At 46.2% G+C, this 20,681-nt stretch overlaps 1 protein-coding gene across 1 annotated transcript in view; it reads right to left on the bottom strand.

The window, feature by feature from the left end:
• The window catches only part of kcnh3 (potassium voltage-gated channel, subfamily H (eag-related), member 3), a 1,447,071-nt gene that overhangs the window by 148,286 nt on the left and 1,278,104 nt on the right, over nt 1–20,681 (bottom strand). The window contains exon 11 of the mRNA XM_072479207.1: nt 16,759–16,973. Coding sequence (XP_072335308.1) covers nt 16,759–16,973 — 215 coding nt within the window. The remainder of the gene's footprint in view (nt 1–16,758; nt 16,974–20,681) is intronic.

Raw genomic sequence — 20,681 nt, 5'->3', positions numbered from 1 at the left:
TTCTCTGGTTCTGGGATAATCCCGTGCAGATGTACTTAAATAAGCCAAATGGCTCATTTGAATATGTTAATCTGGATCTCGCCCGGCGAGGATGAGATTGGAACGGCATTTGTGGGGGTCTCCCAGGGGATCGGAGGCCCACAGGTGCTTGCCCTCTGGGCAGGGTGGCACCCTGGCACTGCTAATGCCAGCATGGCACCCTGGTACTGTGATCTGGGTGTCAGTCTAGCACTGCCAAGGTGCCCAGGTGGAACTGTCAGCTGGCAGGGGCACTGCCAAGGTGTCAGGCTGGCACTGCCAAGGTGCCAAGCTGGCATTTTGCATACAACAGGGATCGGACCAGGGGGCTCTGTGCGGGTGAGGGGGGTGGGTGACGATCCCTTATAGATGAGTTGCAGCTTCGGAGGTTTTGGGTTGCATCCGGGGGGTTGAGAGATTGAGAGGCCATTTCCCTGTACTGAGGAATTCTGGCGGGCGGGAGCTCCTCAGTGCAGAAAACTGGACTAGGTGCAGCCTCGGCCGCACGTTCTCCACTGAAGCCCCGAACTACCCAAATGGTTGTCGATAGCGTGGATAGATAGTAAACCTATCTAAAGTTTTCAGATCTCCAGCTCTGGCAGCATCCTGGTAAGTCTTGGCAACTTCTCCACTTACAAATTAGGTTTAAATTTGAAATGGTAATGGGTCGCACGGTAGCACAGTGGCTAGCACATTTGCTTCACAGCGCCAGGGTCCCAGGTTCGATTCCCGGCTTGGGTCAATGTGCGGAGTCTGCACGTTCTCCCCGTGTCTGCGTGGGTTTCCTCCGGGTGCTCCGGTTTCCTCCCACAAGCCCCGAAAGTCACGCTGTTAGGTAATTTGGACATTCTGAATTCTCCTGTGTACCCAAACAGGTGCCGGAATGTGGCGACTAGGGGCTTTTCACAGTAACTTCATTGCAGTGTTAATGTAAGCCTACTTGTGACAATAAAGATTATTATTATTATGGTGTTTCTCGATGCTCCAAATGCCAATAAATGCCCAGCTACTGCGCTCTGGGACTCTGGTCCCATCCGAGTAGATCTCGTTCTGTAACTTGACAGCTTGGTTGTGATAAAGGTGAGACAGAGGACCATTGCAGGATAAAATAATTAATAATGCTGCTTGGTTAACGGGCACAGACTAGGATGATTTACAATCTATAAACTGTACTTTCAGGGAGTCATAGCCCTTTTCATTGAGAAATATGCCAGGATAAAGTCAGGGAGCATTCAAGGCAATGTGGAGTCTATGGTAGCTTACACCCTGGGGAAGACTGCAATGTGGGCAAGGCCTTATATTCTCATGTCCTGTTACTCTGCTCAATGGGAAAGTGATGCCTGTGCTCCTGCTAGTGTAGAGATTCTCAGAGGCCCGCCTGATACAATCCTGCACAAGCAATCTTAGAGATGTCACTTGTATCACCAGCCGCAACTTGGGAGGATACTAATGCTGTTGATGTCCTGGTTTGAGGCTCCAGTGCAGCAGGTGATGTAGCTCACTGGAGGCCTCTTTTGTGAAACAAAGGTGCAGGAGAAATTGCTCCTCGGTTAAACTGGGATATGAGGAAAGTTCCCAATGCGACAATGGCCTGCGTCTGGTCAGTGCCCTCCTTTTCCAACATCTCCCAGCTGCTCCCCTTTGTATGTTGAGTATCAATCCTTTAAATGAAACTCCTATAGGGTCCCTTCTGCCTGTTGGTGCTACTTGCTTGATCAATTTATCGCATGACAAGCCAAGCAGTGAAGCAGAGCAATTTCAGAAACAGTTTCAGTAACAAGGATTATTTAAATTTAAAAAAAAATTAGAATAAAGATTTCACATGTTTCTGGCTCATGACTTGGATGCCTCCAGACAAACCCAACCCAATAAGATGGGTGGGGCATTTAGGGTGAGGAATGATCATGTGTAGAGCATCTGTTAAATTGGATACTTAAGTGTCCACCAGATGCCTATAAGATGGTTACAGTGCGACTGATCAGCAATGACATGTTGTACACTGATGAGCACAAAAAATTAACCAAGCGATTTAAATAAATAAAATGCAAAGCAGTTTACAGCTGGATTTTTTTCTTTATTCGTTCATGGGATGTGGGCATCACTGGCCTGGCCAACATTTGTTGCCCATACCAGAGGGCATTGAAGAGTCAACCACATTGCTGTGGGACTGGAGTCACATGGAGGCCAGATCAGGAAAGGACGGCAGATTTCGTCCCCTAAAAGACATCAGTGAACCAGATGGGTTTTTCCGACAATCGACAATGGTTTCATGGGGCGAGATTCTCCGACCCCCCGCCGGGTCGGAGAATCGCCGGGGGCTGGCGTGAATCCCGCCCCCGCTGGTTGCCGAACACCACCGGATATGCGGCGGGGGCGGGAATCACGCCGCGCCGGTTGGCGGGCCCCCCCCCCGCGATTCTCCGGCCCGGATGGGCCGAAGACCCGCTGCTAAAATGCCTGTCCCGCCAGCGTAGATTAAACCACCTACCTTACCGGCGGGACAAGGCGGCGCGGGCTGGCTCCGGGGTCCTGGGGGGGGGCGCGGGGCAATCTGGCCCCGGGTGGTGCCCCCACGGTGGCCTGGCCCGCGATCGGGGCCCACCGATCCGCGGGCGGGCTTGTGCCGTGGGGGCACTCTTTCCCTTCCGCCTACGCCACGGTCTCCACCATGGCGGAGGCTGAAGAGACTCCCTCCACTGCGCATGCGCGGGAATGTCGTGAGCGGCCGCTGACGCTCCCGCGCATGCGCCGCCCGGAGATGTCATTTCCCCACCAGCTGGTGGGGCGGAAATTCGTCCGGCGTGGGCCTAGCCCCTTAAGGTTGGGGCTCGGCCCCCAAAGATGCGGAGCATTCCGCACCTTTGGGGCGGCGCGATGCCCGACTGATTTGCGCCATTTTGGGCGCCAGTCGGCAGACATCGCGCCGTTTCTGGAGAATTTCGCCCCTCGTCATCATTAGACTTTTAACTCCAGATTTTTATTGAATTCAAATTCCACCATCTGCCGTGGTGGGATTCGAACCCATGTCCCCAGAGCATTACCCTGGGTCTCTGGATTGCTAATGTATGTGTATGGTAATCCAGTCTCTTGTGATGCTAGCCAACGTTTATGTGCAATGAAAAAATGCGACCATTTCAAGAGGTTAACAAAAGGACATTTTAACCTGAAAAATAAAAAAATGCGCATCTCCCAATCTTGTTTTTGGGGAAACATGTTATCCCTCTCTTTCAGAAATTTCTAGTGGAAGTGAATCTTGTGTCATGCGAGTAATATAAGGGAGCTTCGTGGAGGCTTCTCATTATCAACCTGCTATATATTTTTAACTCTCGCTCTCAATAATTCATGAACGTGGACTGATTCAGTCTTCCAACTGCTATTTTTAGCGGGAGTAGCAATCCCTTTGGGAACTCAGAAGCGCTAGCCAGAAGCAATGTTTTAACAGAGAGTCCACATGCATAGATCCTTTGCACAAATGTACAGTCATCAATTTTTGTGCAGCCTTGGCTCTTTCAGGCAGTTTGCAAAAGAAAGCAAGGATTTTGTTGAATTATTGAAACTGTCTTTTTCATTCTTCTGCTGAAACATATCATTTGGGAGGTAATTACAGGAATCTGCAAATCAATTTTTTCCCCCATCCACGCTCTTGAAACGATTGTATCAGTGTGTGCAGAGCAGTCTGCCCTGTCTGTGTTATTGATGAGATGAGAGAGGAGGTAGAGTGCATGCTGCTATTTTTAGCTTGAGTGTCACAGCCAAAGTCTATGTGAGAGTTGCAAAGCTCCAGGACAAGCTAGTGTTATTTTAGGCTGTGCTGTTTATTATTAGAAACACTCTGTCAGATCTCATTTGAGGCAGAAATATCTTTTAACTCCCAACAGTAAAAGCCCTAGCACTGCACAATTATATGTTTCTAAATTCAGTTTCTATCAATTTCCCTGACCAGTCACAAGAAAATCCTTCATAAGTGTCCTAACTGGTTTTGCCACCATTATAAAATATCACCTCCATTTATGCTGAGTTGTCAGTAATGAATGGGGTTTGTCACATTTCACAGTCCTCATGCTTTCCCTGTCTGCATTAAATGATTTTTATCTTTAATTTTCATCCCTCCAATCTTCTTGGCATGGACTCAACCTTGATTAAGTTTGACATAAAGAAGCAACCCAAGGTATTCCTCAGATGGCATAAGGAAATAGATGTTGATCCAGGAAGAGAGAGACTATACCTGGTAATTGAAAGTGTGGTCAAAAAGTGAGGTTTTGACCAGGTTTGTACAGTGGACAGAGAGGTGAAGAGTGTTCTTTTGGAGTCCTGGAGCTCAGGATAACATTAGGGTCTGATTGGCAACAAGCCCACTCCATACCTTTTGCAAGCCATTCTACAGGGACATGGCAGACTATATGACTGTAGGGCAGTCATTTTCAAACCCAGGTCGCGACATGTGGGTGGGTTGCAGAACGGTATCGGGAGAGTCGGCGGGCCATGTGCCGCAGTGTTCTGGATTGCGGGAAGTAGTGCTCAACGGCGTGACCGGCTTTAAAAAATGGCGGCTGCAATCGACTTTCAGAATGCTGAACGTTCCGTGCCTGCGTGCCCCCTCATCAATGCGCAGACCAGGAGCCCTGCAGGGCAGAACGACTCCTCCTGATGTCAGCATGCTGACGCAGGAGCAGATTTGTTTTCTAATTGCTGGAGTCTTCCTGCCTGGAGCTGTGGCAGAAAGCAGGTCACGCGCCCCGAACACTGACATCAAGTGCTCTGGGTGCTCTAAGAGTGATTCTTCCATTTTGCAACTGCCAGCAGTGGTGGTGTGAGCTCTGGTGAACAACCCATGAAGATGAAGCTGATAACTGGAACAAAGCAGCATAACGATGATGAGGTGTGGGTTACTAATTGTCAATCAGGATTATTAATCAGGATTCAAAGTTCATGTTTGTTCTATGCAGGGAAGCACTGGCAAATTAAAGTTTAAAACCCTCAAAACATCAAAGTGTCATGTGAGAGTGCCTTTAAGAAATGGATGTTTAAGCAATGTACCTTTCAGAAATGGAGCTGATCATATTACTGAAGTGATGTCAGAGGGTGGGGAGAGCTGAGCTCACTTCTGCTTTTTGAGTTTCAGTTTGAGAACGCAGCTGGGAGTGTGTGTATGTTTTGCTGTGAGCTGCATGAAGAAACACAGAGCTGATCTGTTGATTTCTGCAATCCAAAGACTATAAATATATTGAATGTAACCTATTTATGAAGGTTTGAAGTCTTTTGGATGTTTAAAGGAACAGTTTGAAGGATTATTTAGTGTTGTAGTCTTTTGGGGTTACCTTTGAAGTAATGGGTGTTAAGATATTCAATGTTTGTTTTAAAAGGGTTAACCTGAGTTCATAGAATAAACATTGTTTTGTTTAAAAAAACACTTGTCCATTTCTGCTGTATCACACCTGGAGAGTACGCCGTGTGCTTCCCACACCACAATCTATTAAAAGTTGTGGGTTGGTTGAACTCCATGAAACACTTTGGGGTTCTGTAAGCCCGGACCCATAACAATTGGGGGCTCGAGGGGGATAAAAGTCTATCAATTGGATTGGCTTAACGAACTTAAAGACAGTGAGGGGTGAGCATATTGTGGTTGCTTTTCAGGTGTGGTATTTTAGTTTAAGTGGGGAGTGTGTTGTGGACGATAGCTCTTTCAGAGGCTCAGAGGTTTTTTGGGGTGGGCACAGTAACACGCAATACCATACGGACAGAGACTAAAAGCAGACTGTTAGATTTGGCAAAAGCATTGCAGTTAACATTGCCTGGCAAAATGCAAAATGATGAGGTACTTACCGCGGTAGCTGAGCATTTAAATTTGCCTGAGATACATTCTGACTTATTAGAAATAGCAAAGCTCCAGTTGCAGAATAATCAATTTGAACATGAAAAAGAATTAAAGCAACTTGAATATGCAATGAGAGAAAAGAAAAGGAGAGAGAAGAAAGAAACAAAGAAAGAGATAGAGATAGAGAAGAAAAAGAAAAAGAGAGAGAAGAAAGAAACAAAGAAAGAGATAGAGAGGAAAGTGACAAAGAGAGAGAGTTTGAACTTCATAAAATGGCTATGAAACATGAAAATCAGTTAAAATTGGCAGATGCAAAGGGAAACATACAGTTGGATGAGATTGATAATGAGACAGAGCGTCATAGTCGAAGGCTTGGTGGGCATCTATTTAAATATGTCCAAGCATTGCCAAGATTTGATGAGAAGGAAGTAGAAGCCTTTCTCATTTCATTTGAGAAGGTAGCTAAACAAATGAAATGGCCACAGGACATGTGGGTATTACTGATTCAAACAAAGCTGGTAGATAGAGCTAGTGAAGTGTTTGCATCACTACCGGAGGAGGTATCTGGAACGTATGAGGAGGTGAAAAAATCCACCTGAGGTGCATATGAGCTAGTGCCTGAAGCTTACAGACAAAGGTTTAGAAATTTCAGGAAAGAATTTGGTCAAACACACATGGGGTTTGAAAGGCTCAGAGTAATTTGGATAGGTGGATAAGGGCTTTGAAAATAGACCAAACGTATGAAGCTCTCAGAGAAATTATACTTTTGGAGGAGTTTAAAAATTCAATTCCTGATGTAGTGAGAACTCATGTGGAAGAGCAGAGGGCTAAAACTGTGAGATTAGCAGCAGAAATGGCAGATGATTATGAATTAGTTCATAAATCAAGGCTTGGTTTCCGACATTAATTTCAGCCGGTGAGGGATAGAAACTGGGGACATGAGAAATACTCAAGTGGTAAAGGTAAAGGTGATCTGATGGGAGATAATAAAGAGAGTGCACCTCAGATTAAAACGGAAACCCAGGAGGGTGGAAAAGAAATGAAAAGTTTCAGATGTTTTCACTGTAATAAACTAGGCCATGTAAAGTCACAGTGTTGGTGGTTGAAGAAAAGCACTGGGAAGGCTGATGTGGTAAAACAGGATAAGACAGTGGGGTTTGTTAGAGTGGTAAAGGAAAGCCCAAGGGAAGTGAAGGAGGTGCAAATGATTGTACAGCCTGTTCAAGAAGTAATTGTTAAGAAGGTGCCAGATGTCTTTAAAGAATTTACTTGTGTGGGTAAAGTTTACTCATGTGTATCAGGAAGAGCATGTAAAGAAGTCACAATTTTAAGAGATACAAGAGTTAGTCAATCTTTAATGGTGAGAGGTGAGGAATTATGTAGTTTGGGAAGAATGTTGCCAGAAAAGGTGGTAATATGTGGAATTCAGTGTGAGAGGAGTAGCGTTCCATTATATAAGGTAAGGTTGGAAAGTCCAGTGAAGAGTGGTGAAGTGGTAATAGGAGTAATAGCGAAACTATCTTGTCCAGGAATATAGTTTATCTTGGGAAATGATATAGCTGGATCGCAGGTGGGAGTGATGCCTACTGTGGTTGATAAGCCAGTGGAAAATCAGACAACTGAAGTGTTGAAGGACGAATATCCTGGGATTTTTCCAGATTGTGTTGTGTTGACAAGGTCGCAAAGTCACAGGTTAAGACAAGAGGAGAAATCAAAGAGTGAAAATGAAGTTGAAGTGCAATTATCAGAAACGATTTTTAATTGGATGGTTGAAAAACAACAAGAACAGGTGGAGGATGAGGCGGATATTTTTAGTTCAGGAAAATTGGCGGAGTTACAACAGAAAGATGTAGAAATAAAACGGATATATCAGAAAGCATATACGGAAGAGGAATCTGAGAGTATACCAGAGTGTTATTACCGTAAAAGTGATGTCTTGATGGGAAAATGGAGACCTGTAGATATGCAGGCGGATGAAAAGTGGGCAGAGGCTCATCAAGTAGTATTGCCGGCAGGGTATATAAAGGAGGTGTTGCAAGTGGCACATGAGGTACCAGTGGGAGGTCATTGGGGGATAAGGAAAACTCAAGCTAAAATCCAGAAACATTTTTATCGGCCTGGACTACATAAAGATGTAGTTAAATTTTGTCAATCATGTCACACATGTCAAGTGATAGGGAAACCTCAAGCAGTGATAAAACCAGCGCCCTTAATACCCTTCTAGCATTTGAGGAACCTTTTACAAGGGTCCTAATTGATTGTGTAGGACCGCTTCCTAAAACAAAAAGTGGGAATCAATATCTTCTGACTATAATGGATGTGTCTACTAGGTTTCCAGAGGCCATTTCAGTACGTAATATTACAGCTAAAAAGATTGTGGAGGAGTTACTTAAATTCTTTACTAGATATGGACTACCCACAGAAATTCAATCGGATCAAGGATCAAATTTTACCTCAAAGTTATTCAAAGAAGTTATGAATAGTTTAGGAATAAAACAATTTAAATCAAATCAACTGCCTACCATCCAGAATCGCAGGGAGCGTTAGAAAGGTGGCATCAGACATAGAATCATAGAATTTACAATGCAGAAGGAGGCCATTCGGCCCATCGAGTCTGCACCGGCTCTTGGAAAGAGCACCCGACCCAAGGTCAACACCTCCACCCTATCCCCATAACCCAGTAACCCCACCCAACACTAAGGGCAATTTTGGACACTAAGGGCAATTTAGAATGGCCAATCCACCTAACCTGCACATCTTTGGACTGTGGGAGGAAACCGGAGCACCCGGAGGAAACCCACGCACACACGGGGAGGATGTGCAGACTCCGCACAGACAGTGACCCAAGCCGGAATCGAACCTGGGACCCTGGAGCTGTGAAGCAATTGTGCTATCCACAAGGCTACCGTGCTGCCACCATGCTTCGGGTGTGTTGAGGATAGGGATAAAGGAATTCCATTCGTACTGTTTGCAATTAGGGATGCACCTAATGAGTCAACCAAATTTAGTCCTTTTGAACTAATTTTTAGTCATGAGGTAAGAGGACCACTTAAATTGATTAAAGAAAAATTGGTGAGTGAGAAATCGGAAATTACACTATTGGATTACGTGTCAAATTTTAGGGAACGATTAAATAGAGCAGGTGAATTGGCTAGATAACATTTGAAACACAAATGTGATGAAACGGGTCGCGGACAAGAAATCCAAACTTCGTGGTGGGGGTTGGAATATGAGGATGGCAAGACGGGCAGCCCATGGTCGTGCCTCTGCATGTCCTACCTCCTCTCTCTCCCTCATCGGCACTTGTTTCCCGATTTTTGAAACCAGAAGTGAAACACGCCATCGGTAATTTCCATTCAGCGGAGGCAGCAGGTCAGGCCTGCTACTGATATGCGAACAGTGTTTACTGTATGTGCGGAGTATAACGTGCGTGCGGAGTAGAACGCATTGAGGCCGCTGTCGAGGCACTGGAACATAACCAATTCTCCGCTCAATCACCTTTCCCGATTTTGGTGTTGGCTGACGGAGAATCCAGCCCTGTATGTTTTTAAGATGGAGTTAGAACATAGAACATAGAAAATACAGCACAGAACAGGCCCTTCGGCCCACGATGTTGTGCCGAACCTTTGTCCTAGATTAATCATAGATTATCATTGAATTTACAGTGCAGAAGGAGGCCATTCGACCCCCTGAGTCTGCACCGGCTCTTGGAAAGAGCACCCCACCCAAACTCAACACCTCCACCCAACACCAAGGGCAACCCCGGACACCAAGGGCAATTGATCATGGCCAATCCACCCACCCTGCACATCCTTGGACCGCGGGAGGAAACCGGAGCACCCGGAGGAAACCCACGCAGACACGGGGAGGACGTGCAGACTCCGCACAGACAGCGACCCAAGCCGGAATCGAACCCGGGACCCTGGAGCTGTGAAGCAACTGTGCCATCCACAATTCTACCGTGCTGCCCTTAAAAACAAATAAATCTACACTATATCATTTTACCGTAATCCATGTACCTATCCAATAGCTGCTTGAAGGTCCCTAATGTTTCCGATTCAACTACTTCCACAGGCAGTGCATTCCATGCCCCCACTACTCTCTGGGTAAAGAACCTACCTCTGATATCCCTCCTATATCTTCCACCTTTCACCTTAAATTTATGTCCCCTTGTAATGGTTTGTTCCACCCGGGGAAAAAGTCTCTGACTGTCTACTCTATCTATTCCCCTGATCATCTTATAAATCTCTATCAAGTCGCCCCTCGTCCTTCTCCGTTCTAATGAGAAAAGGCCTAGCACCCTCAACCTTTCCTCGTAAGACCTACTCTCCATTCCAGGTAACATCCTGGTAAATCTTCTTTGCACCTTTTCCAAAGCTTCCACATCCTTCCTAAAATGAGGTGACCAGAACTGTACACAGTACTCCAAATGTGGCCTTACCAAAGTTTTGTACAGCTGCATCATCACCTCACGGCTCTTAAATTCAATCCCTCTGTTAATGAACGCGAGCACACCATAGGCCTTCTTCACAGCTCTATCCACTTGAGTGGCAACTTTCAAAGATGTATGAACATAGACCCCAAGATCTCTCTGCTCCTCCACATTGCCAAGAACTTTACCGTTAACCCTGTATTCCGCATTCATATTTGTCCTTCCAAAATGGACAACCTCACACTTTTCAGGGTTAAACTCCATCTGCCACTTCTCAGCCCAGCTCTGCATCCTATCTATGTCTCTTTGCAGCCGACAACAGCCCTCCTTATATCCACAACTCCACCAATCTTCATATCGTCTGCAAATTTACTGACCCACCCTTCAACTCCCTCATCCAAGTCATTAATGAAAATCACAAACAGCAGAGGACCCAGAACTGATCCCTGCGGTACGCCACTGGTAACTGGGATCCAGGCTGAATATTTGCCATCCACCACCACTCTCTGACTTCTATCGGTTAGCCAGTTCGTTATCCAACTGGCCAAATTTCCCACTATCCCATGCCTCCTTACTTTCTGCAGAAGCCTACCATGGGGAACCTGATCAAATGCCTTACTAAAATCCATGTACACTACATCCACTGCTTTATCTTCATCCACATGCTTGGTCACCTCCTCAAAGAATTCAATAAGATTTGTAAGGCAAGACCTACCCCTCACAAATCCATGCTGACTATCCCTAATCAAGCAGTGTCTTTCCAGATGCTCAGAAATCCTATCCTTCAGTACCCTTTCCATTACTTTGCCTACCACCGAAGTAAGACTAACTGGCCTGTAATTCCCAGGGTTATCCCTAGTCCCTTTTTTGAACAGGGGCATGACATTCACCACTCTCCAATCCCCTGGTACCACCCCTGTTGACAGTGAGGACGAAAAGATCATTGCCAACGGCTCTGCAATTTCATCTCTTGCTTCCCATAGAATCCTTGGATATATCCCGTCAGGCCCGGGGGACTTGTCTATCCTCAAGTTTTTCAAAATGCCCAACACATCTTCCTTCCTAACAAGTATTTCCTCGAGCTTACCAGTCTGTTTCACACTGTCCTCTCCAACAATATCGCCCCTCTCATTTGTAAATACAGAAGAAAAGTACTCGTTCAAGACCTCTCCTATCTCTTCAGACTCAATACACAATCTCCCGCTACTGTCCTTGATTGGACCTACCCTCGCTCTAGTCATTCTCATATTTCTCACATATGTGTAAAAGGCCTTGGGGTTTTCCTTGATCCTACCCGCCAAAGATTGTTCATGCCCTCTCTTAGCTCTCCTAATCCCTTTCTTCAGTTCCCTCCTGGCTATCTTGTATCCCTCCAATGCCCTGTCTGAACCTTGTTTCCTCAGCCTTACATAAGTCTCCTTTTTCCTCTTAACAAGACATTCAACCTCTCTTGTCAACCATGGTTCCCTCACTCGACCATCTCTTCCCTGCCTGACAGGGACATACATATCAAGGACACGTAGTACCTGTTCCTTGAACAAGTTCCACATTTCACTTGTGTCCTTCCCTGAGAGCCTATGTTCCCAACTTATGCACTTCAATTCTTGTCTGACAACATCGTATTTACCCTTCCCCCAATTGAAAACCTTGCCCTGTTGCACGCACCTATCCCTCTCCATTACTAAAGTGAAAGTCACAGAATTGTGGTCACTATCTCCAAAATGCTCCCCCACTAACAAATCTATCACTTGCCCTGGTTCATTACCCAGTACTAAATCCAATATTGCCCCTCCTCTGGTCGGACAATCTACATACTGTGTTAGAAAAGCTTCCTGGACACACTGCACAAACACCACCCCATCCAAACTATTTGATCTAAAGAGTTTCCACTCAATGTTTGGGAAGTTAAAGTCACCCATGACTACTACCCTGTGACTTCTGCACCTTTCCAAAATCTGTTTCCCAATCTGTTCCTCCACATCTCTGCTACTATTGGGGGGCCTATAGAAAAACTCCTAACAAGGTGACTGCTCCTTTCCTATTTCTGACTTCAACCCATACTACCTCATTAGGGTGATACTCCTCGAACTGCCTTTCTGCAGCTGTTATACTATCTCTAATTAACAATGCCACGCCCCTACCTCTTTTACCACCCTCCCTAATCTTACTGAAACATCTATAACCAGGGACCTCCAACAACCATTTCTGCCCCTCTTCTATCCAAGTTTCCGTGATGGCCACCACATCATAGTCCCAAGTACCGATCCATGCCTTAAGTTCACCCACCTTATTCCTGATGCTTCTTGCGTTGAAGTATACACACTTCAACCTATCTCCGTGCCTGCAAGTACTCTCCTTTGTCAGTGTTCCCTTCCCCACTGCCTCATTACACGCTTTGGCGTCCTGAATAGCGGCTACCTTAGTTGCTGGACTACAAATCCGGTTCCCATTCCCCTGCCAAATTAGTTTAAACCCTCCCGAAGAGTACTAGAAAACCTCCCTCCCAGGATATTGGTGCCCCTCTGGTTCAGATGCAACCCGTCCTGCTTGTACAGGTCCCACCTTCCCCAGAATGCGCTCCAATTATCCAAATACCTGAAGCCCTCCCTCCTACACCATTCCTGCAGCCACGTGTTCAACTGCACTCTCTCCCTATTCCTAGCCTCGCTATCACGTGGCACCGGCAACAAACCAGAGATGAGAACTCTGTCTGTCCTGGCTTTTAACTTCCAGCCTAACTCCCTAAACTTGTTTATTACCTCCACACCCCTTTTCCTACCTATGTCGTTGGTACCAATGTGCACCACGACTTCTGGCTGCTCGCCCTCCCCCTTAAGGATCCTGAAGACTAGATCCGAGACATCCCTGACCCTGGCACCCGGGAGGCAACATACCTTCCGGGAGTCTCGCTCGCGACCACAGAATCTCCTATCTATTCCCCTAACCATTGAATCTCCTACAACTATTGCTTTTCTATTCTCCCCCCTTCCCTTCTGAGCCCCAGAGCCAGACTCAGTGCCAGAGACCTGGCCGCTCGGGCCTTCCCCCGGTAGGTCATCCCCCCCAACAGCATCCAAAACGGTACACTTGTTTTGAAGGTGAATGGCCACGAGGGATCCCTGCACTGTCTGCCTGTTTGTTTTTTCCCCCTGACGGTAACCCAGCTATTCTTGTCCTGTACCTTGGGTGTGGTTACCTCCCTGTAACTCTTCTCAATCACCCCCTCTGCCACCCGGATGTTCCGAAGTTCATCCATCTTCAGCTCCAGTTCCCTAACACGGTCTTTGAGGAGCTGAAGTTGGGTGCACTTCCGGCAGGTATAGTCAGCGGGGACACCGGTGGTATCCCTCACCACCCACATCCTACAGGAGGAGCATGCAACTGGCCTAGCCTCCATCCCCTCTTACCTGACAGAATATAGCTGCCCTGTGGACTAACTAGATCTCCGCTCTCCGACTCTGCTCCCAGTCAGCTACACTTTCTGTAAACTCCTGGCTCTCTTCTCACTCTTTGTGGAAATGTCGGAAACAAAATGAAAGGAGCACCTTACTCCCTCCTCACCTAACTCCCTAGGTCATCAAACTCTTACTACAGCACTCAAAATGCACCAAATTCAGCACTCCCTCAGTCACCAAACTCTTACTATAGCACTCAAAATGCACCAAATTCAGCACTCCCTCGGTCACCAAACTCTTACTATAGCACTCAAAATGCACCAAATTCAGCACTCAGTGCAAACAAAGTCTGCACTGTAGGGGATCACTTTTATACTGTGAATCTCGCCTCTGAAAACTGGCCTAATCCAATTAACTAATTAACAAGATACAGCTCTTCTGGCTAAAGGGATCAATGAATAGGGGGGGAAAGCTGGAGCAGGTTACTGTGTTGAATGATCAGCCATGATCATAATGAATGGCGGAGCAGGCTTGAAGGGCTGAATGGCCTATTCCTGTTCCTATTTTCTATGTTTTAGTGCTCCTTCATCAGTGAGGTATGGTCTCTGATTGTCCGGCAGCTCTTGATCCTAAATCCTAGTTAACATAAATAGACAAACATACAAATTCAGAACAAGAGTGGGCCACTCAGCCATCGAGTCTGCTCCGCCATTCTATAAGATCATGGCTGATCTGATTGTCACCTGAACTCTGCATTCCTGCCTCCCTTTTATAACCTTTCAGCTCATTGCTTATCAAAAGTCAACATATCCCTGGTGTGGTAGCGTGGCCCCTTTAAGGGGCTGGTTTAGCACAGTGAGCTTAACAGTTGGCTTGTAATGCTGAACAAGACCAGCAGCACGGGTTCAATTCCCGTACCGGCCTCTCCGAACAGGCGCCGGAATGTGGCGGCTAGGGGCTTTTCACAGTCATTGAAGCCGACTTGTGACAATAAGCTATTATTATTATTAAGGGGTGTGCCCTCATGGTCCATGTGACTGGAAGGGGCCTCACGTGCGGGAGCACGTGAACACCGACCACTGAAGGATCAGCTCGAGTCCAGGGGACAGGGGTTCCAATCAGAGTGAACCCGGGGGCCAGAGTATTAACATTCATATTTAGAGACTCTGTGCCTGTGCATAAATTGCCTGTAACCACTTAGGGCGCGATTCAACGAACAAATTTCAGTGTCCGGTTTCAGGCACGTTTAGCGGTGTGTTTCCCGATGATGGAGCGCCTCGAAAGACCCCACTGTTCAATGGCACTTTGCTGTTTTTTTGGCCTCGGCGAGGAAATGCCCGTTGCAGTTGCACTTTCATCATTTCCTGAACTGATGAGCTCAGCTCAACTCCCCAGTACAGGGAGGCTACTTGCGAACTACGGTGTCATTTTTAAAGGTAGCCCTGATCTTTCGACCCTCTTCAGTGACCTCATCGCAGCCTCCGGACCCCCCACTTCACCCAACCTATCTCTTCCAGGGTCCTCAAGCCCCCTTCACCCCACCTCGTTTGGGTAAGGCACACACAGTCCTGACCCCTGGTATCGGAAACCTGGCTCCCGGGCACCTTGACACTACCAGCCTGGCAAGGGTGACATTTCCAGTGTGCCTGGCTGGCAGTGCCAAGTTGCCATGCTGGTAGTTCCAAGGTGCCTGAGTGCCAGCGGAAGTGCCAGGATACCACCCTACCCAATACCCAACCACCTGGAGGTCTCTAATGCCTGGGGGACCCCCCCAGCTGCTGTTACGCCTGCCCACATTTGTGGAGACCAATGCTAAAACTGCCCTGGCAGGGTATCCTCAGCATGGACGTTAGTTCCCAGGCACTGGGAAAATCCGACAGATACATATTTAAATGAGCCTACTGGATCATTTAAATATGCATACATGGATCTCACCCAGCGAGAGCGAGATCCAGATCGCGAGAGATGTCTCGCGCGATTCAACGGCCTTGTCGCGATGCTTAGTTCTTCATTACCACCGTCTACCTGGTATTGCCTCGAGTTAGCGCATCTGCCTTAAAGACAATCAAAGCCTCAGCCTCAACCACCTATTGAGGAAGAGGATTCCAAGTCTCACAACCCTCGGAGAGAATTGTTTTCCCACATCCCTGTCTTAAATTTGTTATTCTTAAATCACTGACACTGACAGTTAAGTGCTTGATGGACACTTCATTCCAGTGGGCCTTCTCCAAAGGAGCTAATGCAGTAATTCCTGCAGGTTCTTCAGCCAGCAGGTAAGACCCCTGATGCCAGCAGTAAATTCAGCCATGTGCTCACTTGCAGCAGGGTTTTTTAGTTCGTGATCAGGAGTGCTCATCCTGGCCGATGTCTTCCCCTCCTTATGATTCCTACATTTCAAAGTAGTTGTACTTCAAAAGAATGTAATTGGCTACAGAGTACTTTGGGATGTCCTGAGCTCATGAAAGGCGCAAGTCTAAGCTTTACTTTTTTCTTTTGCCTTGGCCTAAATGTGCTGAGGTCAGCACAAAACAGATCTCAGGTTCAATTCCTGCCTTGGGTGGCTGTCTGTGTGGAGTCAGGGTAGTACGGTGGGGTGGCTCTGTGGTTAGCATTGCTGCCTCACAGCACCAGGGAGCGGGTTCAATTTCGGCCCTGGATGACTGTGTGGAGTTTGCACATTCTCCCCCTGTCTGCGTGGGTTTTCTCCGGGTGCTCTGGTTTCCTCCCACAGTCCAAAGATGTGCAGGTTAGGTTGATTGGCCATGATAAAATTGTCCTGTAACGTCCAAAGATGTGTAGGCTAGGTGGGATTGTGGGGATAGAGAGGGGGAGTGGGCCTAGGCAGGGTGCTCTTTCTGAGGGTCGGTGCAGATCCGATGGGCCAAATGGCCTCCGTCTGCACTGTCGGGATTCTGTGGATCTCAACTGGAATAAACTGTATTTGTACAAACTGAGGTGTGTACCACACAAATAGCACTTACCACTAAGCCATAGCGAAGATTAAGAGTTTGTACCTGATATACATTATCAATTGTTGATTTATAACTTGGAAACATATTCAAAAGTTTATTTACGATAATCTGGAGACATGAACTTACGTCAGCATCATTCCCTTCTCGCAGGTTGTAGGTCAAGTCATGTTGAATGTCTTCAATGAATTTCTGTGCATATTCAGGGTACAGCTCCAGTACTTCCCTCAGACCCTTCAGGATAATATACTGCAGGTCACAGTAGGTCAGAGCCTTTACATTTGCATTGGTCTTAATCACCTGGTCCGTTGCCAAAAAGTCAGAGCCAATCAAGTCGCCTTTTCCTGGATAGGTGAAGAGAAACCTCAAGTCAGCAGTTTTCTGCATCCCTCTGGGCCAACTGGTGGAACATGTGCAAAGATGGAGGTGCAAGACACATATGGAGGGGGGGGGGGGGGTTATTGGCTGAATCCAATCTGCTCAAATTCTGTACCAGTAGCCATTGAATACCTTATCATTTATTTATTGGTATATTGTTCCTATGCTAATGTACATTATTACTGAACAGCACAATGTACTGTGATGTTGTCCTTGGTTCAGTACTAAGCATCACATTTCGATAAAATGCAAGATTTGGTTTATGATTCAGATCCAGGTATAGCTTTGAATAGACCACGTTAATGTCTGGCCCTTGGCAGAATGCTGCAGTACAGAGGGATCTTGTCCATGAATCACAAAAAGTTAGCATGCAGGTACAGCAAGTAATAATGTTGGGCTTTATTTCAAGGGGGATGGAGTATAAAAGTTGGGAGGTTTGCTACTACTGCACAGGACATTTGTGAGATTTCAACTAGGACAATTTTGGCTTCCTGACTTAAGGAGGCATATACTTGCACTAGAGGCAATTCAGAGAAGATTCACTTCGAGACTGACTCCTGGGATGAAGGTATGCTATCAGATCTTTTTTGGTTAGATCGAACCATAAGATTCTAAGGGGGCTTGCCAGGGTAGATGCTGAGAGGATGTTACCCCTCATGTGGGAGAAACCTAGAACTAGGGAGCAGAGTTTAAAAATAAGGGGTCTTTGCTGCCTCATGACACTGAGGACCCGAGTCCGATCCTGCCCCCGAGTCACTATCCTTGTGGAGTTTGCACATTCTCCCTGTGTCTGCGTCGGTTTCATTCCCACAACCCAAAGATGTGCAGGGTAGGTGGATTTGTCACGCTAAAATTGCCCCTTAATTGGTATTTAAAAAAATAAAATAAAAAATAAGGAGTCTCCCATTCAAAAAAACGATGAGGAGGAATTTCTACTCTCAGAAGGTCATCTAGCCTTTGAAATTATCTTCCCCAGAAAGCAGTGGAGGCTTGGTCATTGAATATATTCAAGGCTGAGTTAGCAAGACAGATTTTTGATCGACAAGGGAGTCTTAAGGGTTAAAGGGGACAGGCAGGAAATGGAGTTAAGGCCATAATCAGATCAGCCATGATCGTACTGAATAGTGAAGCAGGCTTGAAGGGTCAAATGACTGATTCCTACTCCTCTGTTCTTATGTTTTTACAATAGCAAGGTGGCAATGTACAGAAGGGGTGCACTGTTGATATCTCACCTCAATGCACTGTCACAGTTATAAGATGCAGCTTAACAGTTAATTCCAAACTAAAGATTCTGTGGAATATTCTGACTAAACTCTAATTTAAATGAATTAAGTGGAAATAAACAGAATCATCTCTCGGTGCTTGAAGAGTTAAAGTACTCAATGTGTGGAAACAACTTGATCCTGTTGAACTCACTGAATTGTAAAAGCAAGCACGTTATTTCAGGTATCATTTAATTATTGAGAGGAGCTGAGCATATGCTCTAGCAAATGTAATAAAATCAAGCTAACTCATTGTCTATTCAATACAGCAAGCAGCTATTACTTACTAATTTGTCCAAACAATTAACATGCTAAAATGCCTGAGTGGGTGAAGTTTTACACTGTCTCCTAAACGTTTATTGCAACTTGGAGGATTTTACTGAAACATTCAGCATTTATATCTTGTGCATGTTGTTTGCACTCCTGGCTGCATCCAGAGATGGCAGCCCTGGTTTCCTCAGTGGTGTCCTTTCTTTCAATTGTTGGAGCAGGTGGAGCATGAGGTTCCTTCATTGGAAACCTAAGTTATCTTAAGAACTAACAGTGTCACATAGTAAGACACAAAATAAGTGAAAGAAAATGACGTGTTCATTTTCAGAAAACCAGTCTTTCTGGAAAGATTTTCCTCTGGTCAGTGTGTTAACAACCGGAGCTGAAAGATTCTTCAACTCACTATTTTTAATGAATTGAAAATGATTTATTATGGAGTCATGGGGAGAATATTATGCTTGGCAGGTTTGTGACATTGGGGGCAAGCAGGCAGTGTGCCCCTTCCCACTCAGTTCCACAGCAATTATGCACAGGGTGTCCAATTAGCGGCCAAATGGCAGGACTGCCAGCAAATCAAGACCCTGGGCAGGAAATAAGGCAGAAAAGTGCTAAGCTCTGAGGTTATATCTGCCAATAAGACCAGAAAGCAAATCTTAGTTTCTTCATATCCAGTTTTATTCTGCAACAATAATTACTTCTCCATCAACTCAGTGCCACCTGCGTCAGCTTTATTTATGTGGTGCAGTCTATTTAAACGTTAAATGAAATCTATTAAACAATAAAATAATCAAACCACCAATTCTAACTCAAGTGCTGGGGAATTTAATTCTTTCCTAATACGAAGGTGGTGGATACTGACCAGGAACCAACTGTTGGTGGGAGGGCAGAAGGGCCACTACCATCCTTGACAGCCTAAATCCTCCTGAGGTACTCACTGTGACTGTTGATCTCCTCTTCCTCAACCACTGGTACAGCTAGTGAAAACTCCATATGATCTCCGACCTAGAGCAATGATAGAGGTATGGGCAAGAGAAGCCCCATGGTTCAATGACGATTCCCTTTCTGCGCTCCTCCAGGCCTGCTGAATGGGAAGAGATATCTCTGCTTAACCAAGCCAGTCTGGATGGAGGTCTCAGAGGAGGTCAGCAGCCATAGGGTCATCCGTAGGACCTGGCTGAAATGCTGCAAAAGTCTGAGTGACCTTCTCCATGCTGCAGGGTGAGTGCGCATCTTAACTCTTTAGTTGGGTGCACACCTATGGGAGAGCATGCATGTGTTGTGCTAGGGAGGTGCTAGCCAAGAAAGTGGATGAATGGTCACCACATACCCACAATTACAACTCAAAGAACATCAATGGTCTACCAGACTTTCAGGGGCTGGGTTGTGTTAGTGGGTAAGGTTACATCGCAAGGTATGTCAGATGCGACCCAGAGGAAAGAAGCAGCAGAGTTTTTGGGAATCAACATGAGGGCTTGATTTCTCAAGAAATGGAACTCAGCATTGTTCTATTGTCTTCACCGGACAAGTTGTCCAACAATGTGCAAAGGAGGATGAAGACCATTCGGGGTGCGGCAAATCTGGCAGTGCTGAGAAAAGTGGAGGAGGAAATCCTTGATCTGGCTACTCAAGAAGGGAGCAAACCTGCTGGACGAGGAGAGGCCAGAGTTAGGTCCAGGCGTGGTGAGCATCCAAGGGAGTAATTATCAACCCTTGGAGGGCAAAGGTGTGTGTCTGGTATCACAGAAGGAATGGTTATGTGTGTGGTAATAACTAGAGATGAACACCTTTGTGAAAAGCACAAATGATGGAACTTATCTCCCTGAGATGCAACGATAACTGCAAAATGCTCATCTGCAGTGTTGAACGCTGCTCATCCCTGTGCTCTCTTTAACAAGTCAGCCATTGAACCCCAGAATCCACCAGCCCTGAGTTTCTGGCATTGTTCTCTAAGTAAGAGCAATTGACCTCCAAGGGTGCACCAGCCCATCCTTGCTCTACACCTTCCACCTGTTCACATACTTGCATCTTGCACATCATCTGACAAGTGTTATGGGCCAGGGTTTAGAGAAAGTCAAAGTGTATCATGGAGTTCACCTGACCCACAACTTTTAATCGGTTGTGGTATGGGGAGCACACGGCCCA

The sequence above is a fragment of the Scyliorhinus torazame genome, chromosome 2 (assembly GCF_047496885.1).
Source record: "Scyliorhinus torazame isolate Kashiwa2021f chromosome 2, sScyTor2.1, whole genome shotgun sequence".
NCBI classification, from domain to species: Eukaryota; Metazoa; Chordata; class Chondrichthyes; order Carcharhiniformes; family Scyliorhinidae; genus Scyliorhinus; species Scyliorhinus torazame.
Note: the sequence above shows the minus strand (reverse complement) of the source record. Positions and strands in the feature narration are given on the sequence as shown.